The sequence below is a fragment of the Megalops cyprinoides genome, chromosome 10 (genome assembly GCF_013368585.1).
Source record: "Megalops cyprinoides isolate fMegCyp1 chromosome 10, fMegCyp1.pri, whole genome shotgun sequence".
NCBI classification, from domain to species: domain Eukaryota; kingdom Metazoa; phylum Chordata; class Actinopteri; order Elopiformes; family Megalopidae; genus Megalops; species Megalops cyprinoides.
In genome coordinates this window covers 23,157,716-23,172,659 of record NC_050592.1, presented here as the reverse complement: position 1 = coordinate 23,172,659, position 14,944 = coordinate 23,157,716, and the positions used below count along the sequence as shown (strand labels likewise).

Genomic DNA, 14,944 nt, shown 5'->3' with positions numbered 1-14,944 from the left:
GAGACTGTAGCCAAAGCCAAATGCTTCCAGACCTTCCTGCTATCCATCAGTCACGCTATTTTGTATGCTTTATGCTTTTGTATGATTTATCTAAGGCAGAGACATGTCCTAATCAAACACTATACCCTTATATACAATGAGGTAATATTGGAGTAATTTCTTCATATAATTCGCTCCATGAGCTCATGCAAATGAGGAACAAAACATCCCCTAAGGGCAGCGCATGCCACACTTGCATGTCTCTGGTGACTCAGACACACAACATCAGTGGGACGCACATGTGATTCCACTCTGCATGCCAAAAGACACAGCTCCAGGCACGACCAATCCAGCAGGCTGGATTCATGAAAGGCTATTGACACTGCTTACTGTATAATAAGGTCAGCACTCGTTCCTCGGTTCTGCTCCATCTCTTTTTCAGTTCCCACACATGCTGCTCACGCCCAACCACCTCCACAGCCTCATAATCAAACAGGTCTGAGGCAAAGCCTCCCAGCCGCCACATACAGCATGGAGTTCAGGAATAATAAGTGCCATTGAAAAAGAGAATGGAGCTTGAGTACTTAGCTGAACCAACACAACAGTGTACAAAATCTGCAAATCTACCACAGTGCACTCCTTCTTCAGTGTAGATATAATACAAACATTATACTAGTATTTTGTAAATCCTCCTCCTGCATGGAATACACTGACAGCACGCTTCCTCTAGTGTTGTATGAGGTTCTGAGGGGCAGATTTGACTATTCCTCCACGTGGAATTGATGTATGTCCTTAAGATTATTATATTATTGGCTTTTAGCGGTCACACTTACCTAGAGAAACTTACAATTTTTTACGGTATTCATTTTTACAACTGGGTACTTACTGAGGCAACTGTCGATTAAGTACCTTGCCCAAGGGTACAGCAGCAGTACCCTTGTGGGGAATTGAACTGGCAATCTTTTAAGTCCTGCTCCTTAACCACTATGCAACACTGCCGCCAAGATCTTTCAGTTCATGTTTGTGAACAGTTTTCTTGATTTTGAACCATAATTGTTGATTAGATTGAGCTCTGGAGATTGAGATGGCCACTTGAGAACATTTATTTTGAGCTCAGTTAAAATTTTTTTTATAGTTTTGGTTGAATACTTCAGATAACTGTCATGCTAGAATGTCCATTTTCAGTCAGGTTTGAACTTCTTCCAGTGGGAACAAGGTTTTTTTTTCATTTTAACAAGTAACAACTACAAAACAGACCTCTGCCATATTTCTCAGGGGACATGAGTTTTTCCTCATCTTCACTTTTTTTACACCAAACAGTGCTGATGAGCATATCACAATTGCTCAGGTTAAATTTCATTTCACAATATAACAACATAGCATGAAATGTAAAATGTAAAATATATAATACATCATTTTTGACAAAGGGATCACATAACTTTCTGGCAAAATATATGCAAAGTCATTAGAGGGTGGGGGTATGCTTTAAGACTTCTATATAAGAAGTGGAGCTATTCTGAGGTGTTTGGTATCCAAGCGTAATAGCAGTAATCATGTTCCAGTCCGGCTTCTGCATTCCTGCACGGCTCAAAATCCCCCACTCTGTCACCGCACCTCATCGCAGGGAGCAATTTAATGACCAATTTCTGCACCCACGGTGTCAATTAGCTCCCGCCACGCCAAAACCGTGCGCTTCTGACATGTGGGCCGCAGTCCGAAAAGTCAGACTGAAATGCTGGAGGGAAAACAGACAGGACGGAAAGCGTCCCTTGCTGCTGCAGCTTGAGACGCACAACTGTGACCTGCTGCCTCACTCTCCGCCCACTCTGTGCGCCGCTGACCCCAGATTGCCAGAGAGAGGAGTCCAAGCACAATGCGTCCAATTAGTGGACTTATTTTCTGCTCTTGATTTTAATCCATATTTGACAAAAAAGCAGAGACTATGTGGCTGTGGGAATCGGGCCCTCGAGGCACGCGGTGACATGTCACGCATCTCTCGCACCTCCACGCGCGGGCGGCGTTTACACACACATACAGACCTGCGCTCGCGGCGGAGCTAAATTTACGCGCCACCGTCGGCCGATGACTCAGCGTTTTGATCGTATTCGCCTACGAGGTTCTTTTTTTTTAAACCTTCTCACTGCCAAGAGGAAAATTAGTGAAATGTACGGATTATGATTCACACTAAAAAGGTGTCTGGTTTGTGCTATCTTGACACGTGGCAACGTTGCACCATGGGTTTGATTTCCAGACCAGCGAATGCCTGCTCTTAAGTCACTGAATGAACTGAACTCTTCAGGCATAAATCCTATGGCTGTGTAATGTGTGTGTAAACCTACACATTAGCTGAGTATCAATGCAACGTGATGTGATGACAGGAGACGGGAGGCCGTGGATTGATGTCGACCCCAAGTGCTGACCCTGGATCAGTTTCCGCTTCTCATCACCCCCTACCACCACCACTACCACCACTCCCCCAGCCTTCAGTGTGCACTAGATGCAACCAGGCCCAAGGCTCCCTCTCTATCTTGACATATATGGAGTGACAAGCTAGGTACACACTCGCAATTTGTTGGTGAATGTCTCTGCTCTCTGAAATCACTGCAATCACTGGGAAAGCTCAGAACACGCACAGGCACAGACAAATATGAAGACAGACACAGAGACATGCTCAAGAAAAGCAGCACTCTTATCATTTAATATTTTATTATTGTTAAATATTGTTTTTTTTAATCATCTTCAGAAAAATGCCCCTTTTCTGCTTCATTATGAGCAGCTTCATGGCCCAGTCATATCTGCTGCTCCACTTTCACATGCAAAAATAACATGTTGCAAATGTGACTGTGCTTTGGCAACATAGATATTTCTTTGCCATGCTAAGAAAACCACTTCAGCAGAAACTGAATTGACATTGAAAGAGAGTGTGCATGTGGGCATGTGGTGTGTGTGTGTGTGTGTGTGTGTGTGTGTGTGTGTGTGTGCGCACTGAGCCAGAGAGCCAACCTGATCCCAGGACACACCCCAGGTGACCCAGAGCCAGCGTCAAGCATGCTCAATGTGTCTTCCCATCATGCTCTGCTTTCCTGCATTCACCACGGAGGCCTTGAGGTCTTCGTGTGGGGACTGACCTCTGTCACTGCGTGACTGCACCACAGGCCTCCAAGTCTGTCTGCATTGCAGTGTGTCCCAGGACACAACATGCCATGGAGCATGAGTGTGACGGCAGCACAGGCAGTCAAGACAGTCTAGTCTGAATCTTCCTGACACTTGTTCTCCACATCAACAGAAGCTAGAAAAAACACCCACTAGGTTCAGTCTACATGCACCACTGAGATTTAAAAAAAAAAAAAGCTAACATTAAAATTTTCTATAATCAATGTCAGGCCAATTTACTTCTGACAGACTTACTCAACACTCTCAGTAACCTCAAATAAAATTTAGGTAAGCTGTGAAATGTAGAAAAATATTGACACCTTGACATTTCATAGCACTGATGTATCAGTCTTGTGTAGCTTCAATTAGACTTAAGTGGTAATGGAGACTAAGCACATCCTACAATGCAATGTAAGGTGTCTTACAAGACCCCCCTGCTGACAGAGAGCCCCAGCGGGGCGACTCTTTATCAGGGCGTTCACAGAGACATACTCACGTCTGTCACTAGGGTGAAAAAAGCTATTAATTACAGTCTTCACCTTTCCTTACCTAATCTGATCTTTATTCCCTCTTCCTCTGTTCCCTCATGTATGTACCTCTGTGTATTCTGAGCCCCCAAATACAGTGTTCTCGGTTAATTCCTTTCTTTACGGTTCTTTTTAACCATTATATTCCCTTTTTCCATCCCCCTTATGTACTTATCCCTCTGTATCACGTCTCATTTGTTGTCTTTCTTTACATTTGCCATTTCCTTTGAAAGATAATAGGTAAAACAGTAGAGTACACAAGATTCATACTGTTGACCTTGACTGTTTGCAAAGATATTCGCACGGTCCTGTAACCTCAGGAAAAGAACTCAAGAAAATAAATACAAGCTTATTGCTTCCAAAAGTGATTAGGCGGCAACTATCCCTGAACCAAACCCAAACGTCATTTATAATGAATGGGTCACAGTTTTATTGGATAGAGAATCATATGAAATATAAATGACATATTGGACACATATCACAAAAGAAAAACCATATTAAGTTGGCATGTGACGACTATGTGGGAAGAGAGTGACTGAGACCAGGATAGGTCAGGACTCCAAGGAGGAGCCCAGAGAGAGGCAGAAAGAAGGAGAGAAAAAGAGAGGAAGAGCAAGAGAGCGAAACCAACAGCAAAGAGAGAAGACCCGGAGAAAGAGGGAGAGAGAGAAAGAGAAAGAATGAGAGAGTGAGGGAGACAGAAAGACAGACAGACTGAAGGAGAGGGAGACATAACAGACAGAGAGGGAGAGATAAAGGCAGAGACAGATGACAGAAATCTGTAACACGCACATGACGGGACTGGAGAACGGGCAGCTACAGTCACATGGCCCTTCTTTTTGTTTTTGTGTTCATAACCAATACCCAATTGGTGACAGGGCTCGCACTCTGTCAAAGGATATAAACATCTGTGGAGAGATGTTTCTGCATGTCTATAAATAGCACAATACAGAGCTGCGGTGAAGCCGAGCCTGGCGAGCAGTGTACAGGTCTCTGAGTCTACAGCGCCTGGAGAAACAGGCCACTTACTGTCTGCCTCACAGAAAAGACATCTGAGCTGTAATACATCCCCCTTAAACCAGTGCCTCAGGCCTGGCCTCACAGTCGATCAATAAGTGAATCGATGGATCGGTTTTGATCTGATACCGCAGCCTTCACTGTGGTGCTATCACTGAGTGCAGTGCAAAGGGAAAGACAGCAAAGAGATTGTGAGCACTGTTATTCAAACTGAGCCACAAGGAGAATGACCAGACAGCTGCATGATACAACAGCTACTCTATGACCAGAGTAGGGTTTCTATTTCTTTATTTTTCATATTAGAATGAGAGGAACAGAGAAAGACAGAGCTGTATTTTTGAGCAGAAAATTTTCTGCCACATGGTTTTGGCAAACATTACCCAGTAAGGGCCATATAAGCACCCTATATACAGGTAGGTGGATAAGGGGTAAGTTGAAAACCAATATTATAGAAGTGGTCATTTTTCTACCAAATACTTTATTAAAGCACATGGTTCCATCATGTTAAAACATATGTTTTTCAACAGAGACAGTGAAAGGTATATGAGAAATTGTATCCGCATCAGTAAAGTGGAATACAAATTATGAAGCACAGCAAAATAACGACCCGTGCAGTGACTTAGCCGTCTGCAAATATGTTCAAGAACATAAAAAGTGCTTTTATTGGATATGCAAGATATGCATCTTGTCCATATCCATTATTAATGGTGGTAACAGACATACTGTAGGAGCTGCCCCTGGTGCTGACCTTGACTGTGAAGATTACAGAAGACTTGGTTTACAAGAATACACACAACAATAAAACCACAGTACCTTCTTCCCTCAATAAGAAAATAATAACCCTCATTCTAATACTTTTGTAAGTATGAAAACTGCCAAAAAATCACTATAATTCAGAATTCAACAAAAGAAATAGTGCACAACGTGCACAAAACTCTTGAAAAAGAAATAGTTTTAACAAGGCTTCCCAATTTGGCATTTAATATAAATACTTTTTGCTTGGATATTAACCAGCATACATCTGAAAACAACTGCAGGAAAATAGCACAGTTTCATCATCCAAGGACAGTTAGGATAGATCAAAGTCCCTAATTCACAGCCTTCCTCTAGAATAAACTACTTTGAAACTTTAAAAATGGATTTGAATAAACACAGTAATAATGCATTCACAAAGGCACATTTCTAAACACTGACACAAACCCTGCTGGGCACAAACTTTGAAAGATCAAGCACACAAATTTGATTAAAGGCCCTTTAAAAAACAAGTCTTGCCATCTCCTAATTAGAGTTGTAATATTTGGGGGTGATATCATAAATCCAGGACATTAATTTAGACACTGATTTGCAGGTTGTACTGTATTACAACCCTTCAGCACTTTTAGTTAAGACATTTTCTCATTAACAGGTGATTCAATGGCTCACTGCAGCACATTACACCAAGCAAACACGAAGCACAAGAAAAGGTTGTAAGTGATCAGTGCTAATACCCATAATGAGTCCACTATCTATAATATTGAGCTCGGTTCACTGCAGAAAGCCCCACTGAATACAAATATACTGTAGCAACACATTTGTCTCCTTCAATAATTCTCTACCCAAGCGCTAGAGTGAAACAGGATGTGCTACATAAGTCACATACAGATGTAACTGCAGCAAGACTGGGCGCCCTCAACTCTACCTCAACAGGCTGGAGCCATTTTTATATAAACTACATTTCCGATAATGCTCAGCCCAGCAAACAGGAAGTGATCTTACCTCGGTGCTGTGTGGCAGGCCCTTGTTCCTGAGAGCTGGGGAGGGCTCACTGGGGCAGGACACACTGGCACCAGCAGATGGCAAGGGGGTCAGCCCACCATTTTTCAGCTGCTCTGCAGAGGGTGACTTGGATCCATGCCAGCCAGGGACAGTGTCTGAAGCAACACACACAAAACACTGGGTAAGAAGGGCCTAGGACACTGACAAAGGGCCACAGGGCAAACAGCTCAATGTCAACTAACTAACGTCTGGTGCCACACTATTGTACCTATGTGACACCTATCTGAATGCAGCAGGAAAAAGCCAAAGACACAAGAAAAAAAAAAAAAGAAAAGAAAAAGCAGCCAGTGTGGTATAGTGGTAAAAGAATTTGAATTTGCAAGAAAGTTGCAGGTTTATATCACAGATGGGCATCTGATGTTCTGAGTAGGGTACCGCATGTAAATTGCTTCAAAAATATGTGGCAGTAAAAATGGACATAAGGTGAAATTGATGCTGTGTTAGTCACACTGGATCAGGGTGTCTGTTAAGCAAATAGATAATGTAATGTACTGAGGAAGCTATGAAGAATAAAATGGGTCGCTGTTTCAATGCAATAGCAGGATAATCCATGACTGAAGTACACTCAGACCTACAGCTGCCAGAAATTTACAGTGTACTTATTCTGCAAAGCCCAGTCAGAGACGAGGATGGCCTCTCAATAGCTCTAAAACTAAATGATCCTGATAATGACGGAGAAGGCTCTCAGACACAATCAGATCACAGCCAGTATGTAAAAAGCAAGGTATAAGCAGGAGAGGAGACCACAGGAAAAAGGAACTGAATGACTGCATTACAATGTTGCTGCATTAAAACACACCAGCAGTTTTATGGTTTGCGATTCCTAGTCAAAACAAAACCACCTTGGAGCTGAGGAGGCCTACACCATGTACCCCTGACACTCCTGGGCAAGACGTGAGGCCTCACAATATGTGAAAATTACACTTCCATTTCAGTACTAATGGCCACTGAAATGGCAGGCGCGGCACAATTCAGTTCTCAGCCCTGCAAATTGACTCCTGACCTTCGCGTCGCCGAGGGAGCAAGCGAAGGCTATAAGGACAGCTAAAAACACATCCTTCCAGGCTTAGATGCCCAGCAAAAAAGATGTTTTTGAAAAGACCTCTCAACACTCAGCACTTACTGGTTCCAGATCCGTGTATGTAATTTTTTTTGCTGATGTTCCAGAACAATCCAAACTGCAACCCAGAGAACCAGGGTGGGCCTAATCTCCCTTTAAGGCACAGTGGAGAAAGCTCATATCAGTCCTCACAAATCAATTTCTTTTTTTGTTTCAATATCAGGCAAGTAACATGCTTTCCAGTGAATCAAGTATCCCATTACAACGCTGCAGGAGGGTCTATATATAAATGTGTATGTGTATGTGTATGTGTGTGTGATGTGAGACTCCTAAGACTGTGTTAAGCTGACTGTGAGATGCTCTACTCATGGCTGGCTCAGCTCATCCGGCCTGGCTCCTGTTTCCATGGCAAGCCTCTGTCCATGGCACACCTCAGGGTCACTCTTGTGCAGCACAGTGACAGGTACTGGCAGTTAACTGAATAGGACTGTGGAAGTAGCTCCACCAATCATACAGTAGCAGGGTTAACAATGTATTCTGTTATGTCCAACCCAGGAGATAATAGAGTGAAATGTGGCAGTGAATGTCCATGAACAAATCACCACTACACTCACTCCAGGAACACATACTGTTCTACTGCTACTACTCAAGCTAGTGTTGCTGTTATTACTACTGATTATGCATCTCTGCACTGCTCTGGCTGCCCTGGAGGAGTGTAACAGCACTGGATTATTCAGCATTAAAAGTGTTTGCTTCCAAGTAGCTCAGTTGGTATGGTGCTCATCTTCACTGCAGGTTGAGTGCTACAACCCAGGTTTGAAAAGCAACTGTGTCATCTGCTGACAATGACCGGGAGACCAGCGGAGCAGAACAAACAGTCCTCATTCTGAATTCAGGACAGGGGCTAGTAAGTCAGCCTGGGTTTCCTCATCTCACCACTCTCAGACTACCTGCAATTCATCAAGTGCCTGTAAATTGCTTGGATGAAGTCAGTGGAGTAACTCCTATCCTCCAACTGGAGTCCATTTCACTGTGGTGCACTCTGGGACTTGTAGTGTGAAAAACAGCAGATGGCTCTATGTTAGCATATCAAAGAATTGCACTGGTCTCACTTCTGCACTCCTGCACACGTGCGGAGGTTGTTGGGGTGAGATGAGCCAAACATACAATTTGCAATTCCAAAACAGGGTTGCATACAGAGGAGAAAGCATTAAAAACTTGATTCTGTAGAGCTCAATGTATACTGTCGTATTCATTTAGATTTACTTTTACTCTTGTGTCTCAAATGTTTTCACAGATAACACACATGGTTTAATGAACACAAACCATAGTCTTCATTTATTCATTAAACAAACGCTCCAAGGTGACCTGGATCAGAAATATAAGGTTTTTTTTTTTCAAAAGCACGACATTTTTGTTCCACAAATTAAAACATCCATATACAAATCACTCTAAACCTCAACGCTTCAATATTTCATAAAAGAAAGCAATGTGACTTGAAGGGGTGTGGGCCTAGTCGCTAAGGTGTGCTCTGAGACTCCATTTGCGCCTGTGGTTATATCCTGTTAAAGTTAATAGGCATTTCTCATACGCATAATGGACTGATGCATTTCTCCGGATCAGCTGGGAAGAGTGCCCAGAGTGCGTCTTGCTTTGACTGAGTGCTTTAATAACGCAGCTCAGACTCACATGTCTCCCTGCAGTCTGAGAAGTAGTGCTACTGAGTCAATGTGACCCCCTCTGAAAAAAAAACTCCTACTCAGCAGGACTTCTCCCTACTTAACCCATGCACCTCCCCAGCCCCCATACCATCTCTTAAAGGATACTCTATCCTTTCAAAAATCAGTGATTGCAATACATCAAGAGGACGCAGTGAGGCATGTCTGCGTTGATTGCTGCACTATCCATAGTTAAATTATATACATTAACAAGTGGCTGTGTGTAACAGTAACCAGCTTGGTAATCAGGAAGTTTCAGGTGGGACAGACTTTGAGCAAAGGATGACATGCAAAATGTAAGATATACGATAAATAGGTCTCCTTTAGTGTATACTGACCAGATAAATAACATGCTTAACCAAAAAGTTTTTAACAGGGTGGGGTTCATAAAATGTGAAAATATGACTAAGGCTAATACCAAAATCAACAAAATACAACTAATGCAGATCTCTGAAGAAGGACCTACATGGACCTATGACATTTGGGAAGGGAAGGAGAATGTTTGTGGACACTGACAGTAAATTTACAGTCAGAAAAAACATGGTTTACACAACCAGTGCAATCACAGATTTCAGAAGCTTGCCACTTTGATTCAACTAAATCCTCTAGTGGTAAAATGCTGTTACTGCTCCCCTTAGAAGTAGACACAGACAGACACACACACACAGACCGACCAATGTGTAGGGTAATGATGAGTGCAAGCGAATGGCAGTGGTGTGGCAGTAGCCTGATAAAAAGCAGCCCCCGCTTCCCTTCTCTGAGCGACTCACCAGATGCCAGGCTGCGGCCGGGGGCGTGGCTGTTGCTCTGGCCCTGCTGGGCCACCTGGCTGACGTTCTGCTGCAGGATGTTGAGGCACTCCCCCAGGCAGCTGAGGGTGGCGGCCGAGGTGGCCTTCAGCAGCAGCAGGTCCTGGTCCAGCGAGGACAGCGGCCCGCGGGTCGGCAGCGACTCAATGGAGTGGACCAGGTTCTTCTGCTGGCCCTCTGCCTGGGTCATGATCTAGTTCAGGAGAGCGGGAGGGAACAGAACAGAGCCTGGGTCATTCAGAGCGGTGGTGCACTCACACACCAAAATACTAACCCTAACAATCACCCAAATACAAACACCCATCCAAAAACTCACCCAACAAATACTCATCCAGAAAACACTCAAGCACTGATCCAACAAACTAACTACCCAGTCAAACACCTTGAGTCAATAACCCATCCAAATATCTCTTGCCTGCTGATGTGCAAGTACACCCTAAAATGGCAGCAACAATGGCAGCTCAGACAGGTTCATGTTTTAATGGATATGATGCCTTGCTGGATGCTGTGTGCTGGTTGATTGGCTGTACAATATAGTATGTGAGACACCCGTGTAACAAAGCAATGAGCTTGCTGCTGAGTGCTAAACCACCGGCTTCATTTGTGATGGTTTAGCACTCATCTGATTTTCTTCCTTTTCCAATCAAGGCACTAATCAGGGAAGGGTGCTATTCAGTTTTTTTATGAATAGCTGTTTTTATGAATAGCTAGCATTTGAATCATAGTATGATTCAAATGATTCAAAATTCCAGGCAAAAAAGAACTTAAAAAGCCTAACTCCTGTAGTTACCTGTATTTGATTATTCACAGTATAGCCATTTCCTATGTGAGGCTATTGCTGTCTGTCTATATTAATATTGCCATACAACAGATGCTGGTGACTAGTTAAAACCAGTTACACAAAACAGCTAACAAATAGCAAAATTTATGCCACAATAAGTAGTATTTAGTGTGCTATATTTGCAGCCTCATATTGCTCAAGTAAATGAGTAAATGAGGCCAAATTTCCTCTTTTGTAACAAAAGCAGTCACTGCACTACTCTACAGGCTTGCATTGTTTTAGGTAATTAATCAGGATACTCCCATTTCAGTGCAGGAAACATTAAGTAGTTGAATGAATCACCATACAAATTGACTTCTGATTGAATTGCTGATGTGTTGACCCTGTGATCTTAGAAGTACAAACAGAGGTATGTAGCTTGTACTTTTCAAAAATGTTCCATAAATGTGTATTTTGCTGCATCTTTCAGCCAACACTCACCCAATCATTCACAACAATCACTATCCCACAATCACTCACAAAATGCATTTTTCACTGAAAAATCACTCCATCATCATCTATTCATTCACCCAACAAACACGCATCAAATTATCCCTCAGCTGACCAGTTACCTATTGGCTTAACCACTCACTCACCCACATCAGATGAGGTGAGCAGACCAAGTCTTCCAAAGACTAGTCCTAGTTTATTACAACAGAATGTGAAGTAGCACTCACAATGAACTTCAGTTACAATAATTAAGGCTGCGGAATGCAGCCCTTAAGTGCCCTTACAATGAGAGATAAGAAGTGAAGAACAGCTACAGGGGTGTCTGTGATCTAAGGGAAGTAAAGTACGTGCTGGAGTTAGCTTAATCTGGCTTTTGTTAGCAGATCAGTTGAGGGTCAAACTGCTGCACATCCTGAAGGACAGAAGTCCTCCAATCAAAGCAGGTTTTATGGGCCTTAGCAGAACTCCGGCTGTTTGGGAGCACAGAGGACAAGGCAAATTAATTCAATCAGGCCATTAAGAATTAATGTGTAATAAAAAATCAGACACCTTCGGATCCTGAATAAGCGGAGATGTGCTGCCCCTAATCTAAGGTAACAAAACTAGGGCACACAACATAGCCTCCCCCCAGAAACACTACTGCAGGACTTCTACTGTCTGCCAATACTGAGAATCACCAGGCGTAGTAACAAATCAGGGAAGACAATATAATTTCTGCAAAGAAACTGGTGCTGTCCACACTACCGCTACTGAGAGTTAACAGGAGTGATAGGCGTATCAGCAGTGTCAGGAAGTGAAGCAGAATTGAACTGTTTTATTTTCAGAACATCGGGTTTGAGGGTGATGGGGAAAGTAAGAAAGACATCTCTGCCCTTTATAACACAGACAGCTGGAGTTCCTGCTGGTGGCAAGACTGAGGGTGAAACTGAATCCCTATGACATCACTTTGACACTTCAGCAAATGTCTCCAAGACATATGTATAGTTTCAGAGTTTTAGAAGTTGTCTGGGAAATATTTCAATCTTTCACATAGAACATCTGATTGAACATTTATTTTATGGCCTTTGAATGGCATTGATTTCTTGGCGCGCAGCATCTAGGGGCAGCACTGTGGTATAGTGATTAAGGAGCAGGGCTTGTAACAGAAAGGTTGTTGGTTCAATTCCCCGCTGGGGTATTGAACCCCTCAGTAAATATCCAGCTATATAAATGAATAAAAACTATGTAAGTTGCTCTGAATATGAGCATTTGCAAGTGATTAGATGCCATGCTCATGTTGGTAATGATTGATGGAATTATTTGTTATTGAATAATTTCCTTTAAGAGTTAGGATGGCCCCACAAATAGCCTCTTCTAAATACTTTAAATAGTGCTTTAACATGTTAATGTCTCCCACCCACTCTCCATTGGCACCACCTGTGCCACTGTAACACTGTGTGTCAGTTTTCACACCTGAAAGAATGGCTGGGTCTTAAACACCTTCTCCAGAGAAACATGTTGACTTCAGCCGGGTTTTTAAACTAAATAAATTAATTTCTTTCACAAAACAAATCCTTTGATGCTCATGGATCAACCCACAGACCTGCCCTGAAGTCAGTGCATATAATTCTGATTTGCACACCTGATGCCAAAGGCATGGTAATCATTAGCAAATTGCCAAAGATGAACACTGCTTTCCCCTAAAGAGGCAGTGATGTAGCCTGGATGACATGGGGTTATGAGGGGCGACTAAGCTCTGGTGTGTACAGATCTCAAATCAGGTTACATGTTTCAAATATTTGTTCAAATATAACACAATGGTGCATTATAATTTCACAATTTTTTGAAAAGATTTCAGCAGTCCAATTCTTAATAACACGCTTGTTGTCCAGGAGCATTTTGCCACTGCGGGAAAACCAGCTGCCCTTGTAACCAGAAGGTCACGGGCTTGGTTCCTGTGTGTGGCACTGCCTCCAAACCATTGTGGAAGGAACACGCTCTGAATTGCTGCAGTAATACATCCAGCTGTGTGAATGAATCATGAGTAAAATGTTTAATCTATCTAGGTCACACTGAGTCTGCCAAGTGAGCGCACATAATACAGCACACCCAGCGTGACGTCATTTCTTTGGTGACAAAAGGCAGGCAAATTCCAAAGTGCACACAGAGCCATGTGTATGTTTATATATACCCTGCTGAAGCATTCTGCTTTGACGTTTTTGGGTGGGGAGGAGGGGAGGGGGATTGGTGGGCCCGAGTCACTTTCTGCTGTGGAAACTGTCAAAAAAAGTTCCAAAAATAACTTTTACGAGGTTAAGCCTGGATGGGGGAAACAAGCCCTCACAAAGATTCTGCCACAGCTGTGAGAGATGAGATGGCTTTGTGACTCAGCCAGCAGACAAGCGGTACAGGCTCAGAGCAGTCCCATGGGACGCCACAGGGGGAGCAGCTGAGAGCCGCAAGGAAACAGTTTATTGCCGCTAACAGGGGATTGAGCAGACTCTCCACTGCCTGCCCCACACTCCGCCCCATTTATGACATCCTGTTAAATCTCCCACATCTCCTACTCGTTCAGACAGAATAAAGCATGTCAAATAAAGGTACTCATTTTGCATTAGAATAACAGAGGACAGAGTGGGTGTGAGAGCTCTTGTGACTGTCTCTGAGGGGGTGATGGTTTCCATCTCTTTCCAAAAGTCTGTCAGTCCTTTTCCTACTGTAATGCACATGCACACCTAATATCATGCACAGCAGGTAAATTGTGCCAACTTTCTGCAGGAAAACCTGATGTAAATTCCAATGCGTGAAGATTCGAGAGCAACCATGAATCAGTTTTATTTGCACAAGCTTGGCTGCTTAGTCCCTCTGGTGAAGATGGACCAGTTCAGGCTAATGATCGGGTTGATTGTGGGCTTGAACCTTGTGTGCTGTGTTCAACAAGCCCCTTGCAATTTTGAGAACAGAACATAAGATGAATATAAGCTCTGCTCAGTGTCTGAATCATATCAGACGGCACACAACAGATTCAGCCCTGGATAAGAGCTGCTAGAGCTCAAGTACATGTAATGCCCTCTGTGTTCTCTGAAGGGCAGTGCATCTCAGTCAGCCACTGTCATAGGCAAAGTTACCTCAGCTGCTTCAGCAAAACTCCAAGTGCACAGAATGGTCAGTGCATTGCCCAGTCAATATATTGAAAATATGTAAATTATTTCATTTTAGTATATTGCAATATATTTCTGCTTTGCATTAATATATTTTAAATTATTTAGAGTATATTCTTGAGTTGAACAGCACATTTCTCAATAAATTGTAATATATTTCATTTTTGTATGAGACTGGATAAGAACATCTACTATGAGAGCTCAAATGATTTAAAAATGCATACAATTTCAGAATGAGGATGTGAGCATTATGGGGTCCCACACAAAGCACTCAGCACCAGGAGGAAGTGCTATTCATCTGCAGGCCTGGTGCACTAGGTCATGAGCCAGGTCATGCAGGATTAAGAGTGACCTCATTTATATGAAAGGGAATGGATTTGTATAGTAGCTTTGTTGCAGGCCAATGCTACAAGGAACTTTAAAAAGCCTGTGAATCAACCTTGAACCAGGGTTTGG

General features: G+C 43.0%; 1 protein-coding gene across 1 annotated transcript in view; it reads right to left on the bottom strand.

Annotated features, from left to right (window-relative positions):
* The window catches only part of osbpl10b (oxysterol binding protein-like 10b), a 98,114-nt gene that overhangs the window by 36,231 nt on the left and 46,939 nt on the right, over positions 1 to 14,944 (bottom strand). Inside the window, exons 5-6 of the mRNA XM_036538362.1 lie at positions 10,040 to 10,271; positions 6,432 to 6,586 (exon numbers count right to left, since the gene is read on the bottom strand). Coding sequence (XP_036394255.1) covers positions 6,432 to 6,586; positions 10,040 to 10,271 — 387 coding nt within the window. The remainder of the gene's footprint in view (positions 1 to 6,431; positions 6,587 to 10,039; positions 10,272 to 14,944) is intronic.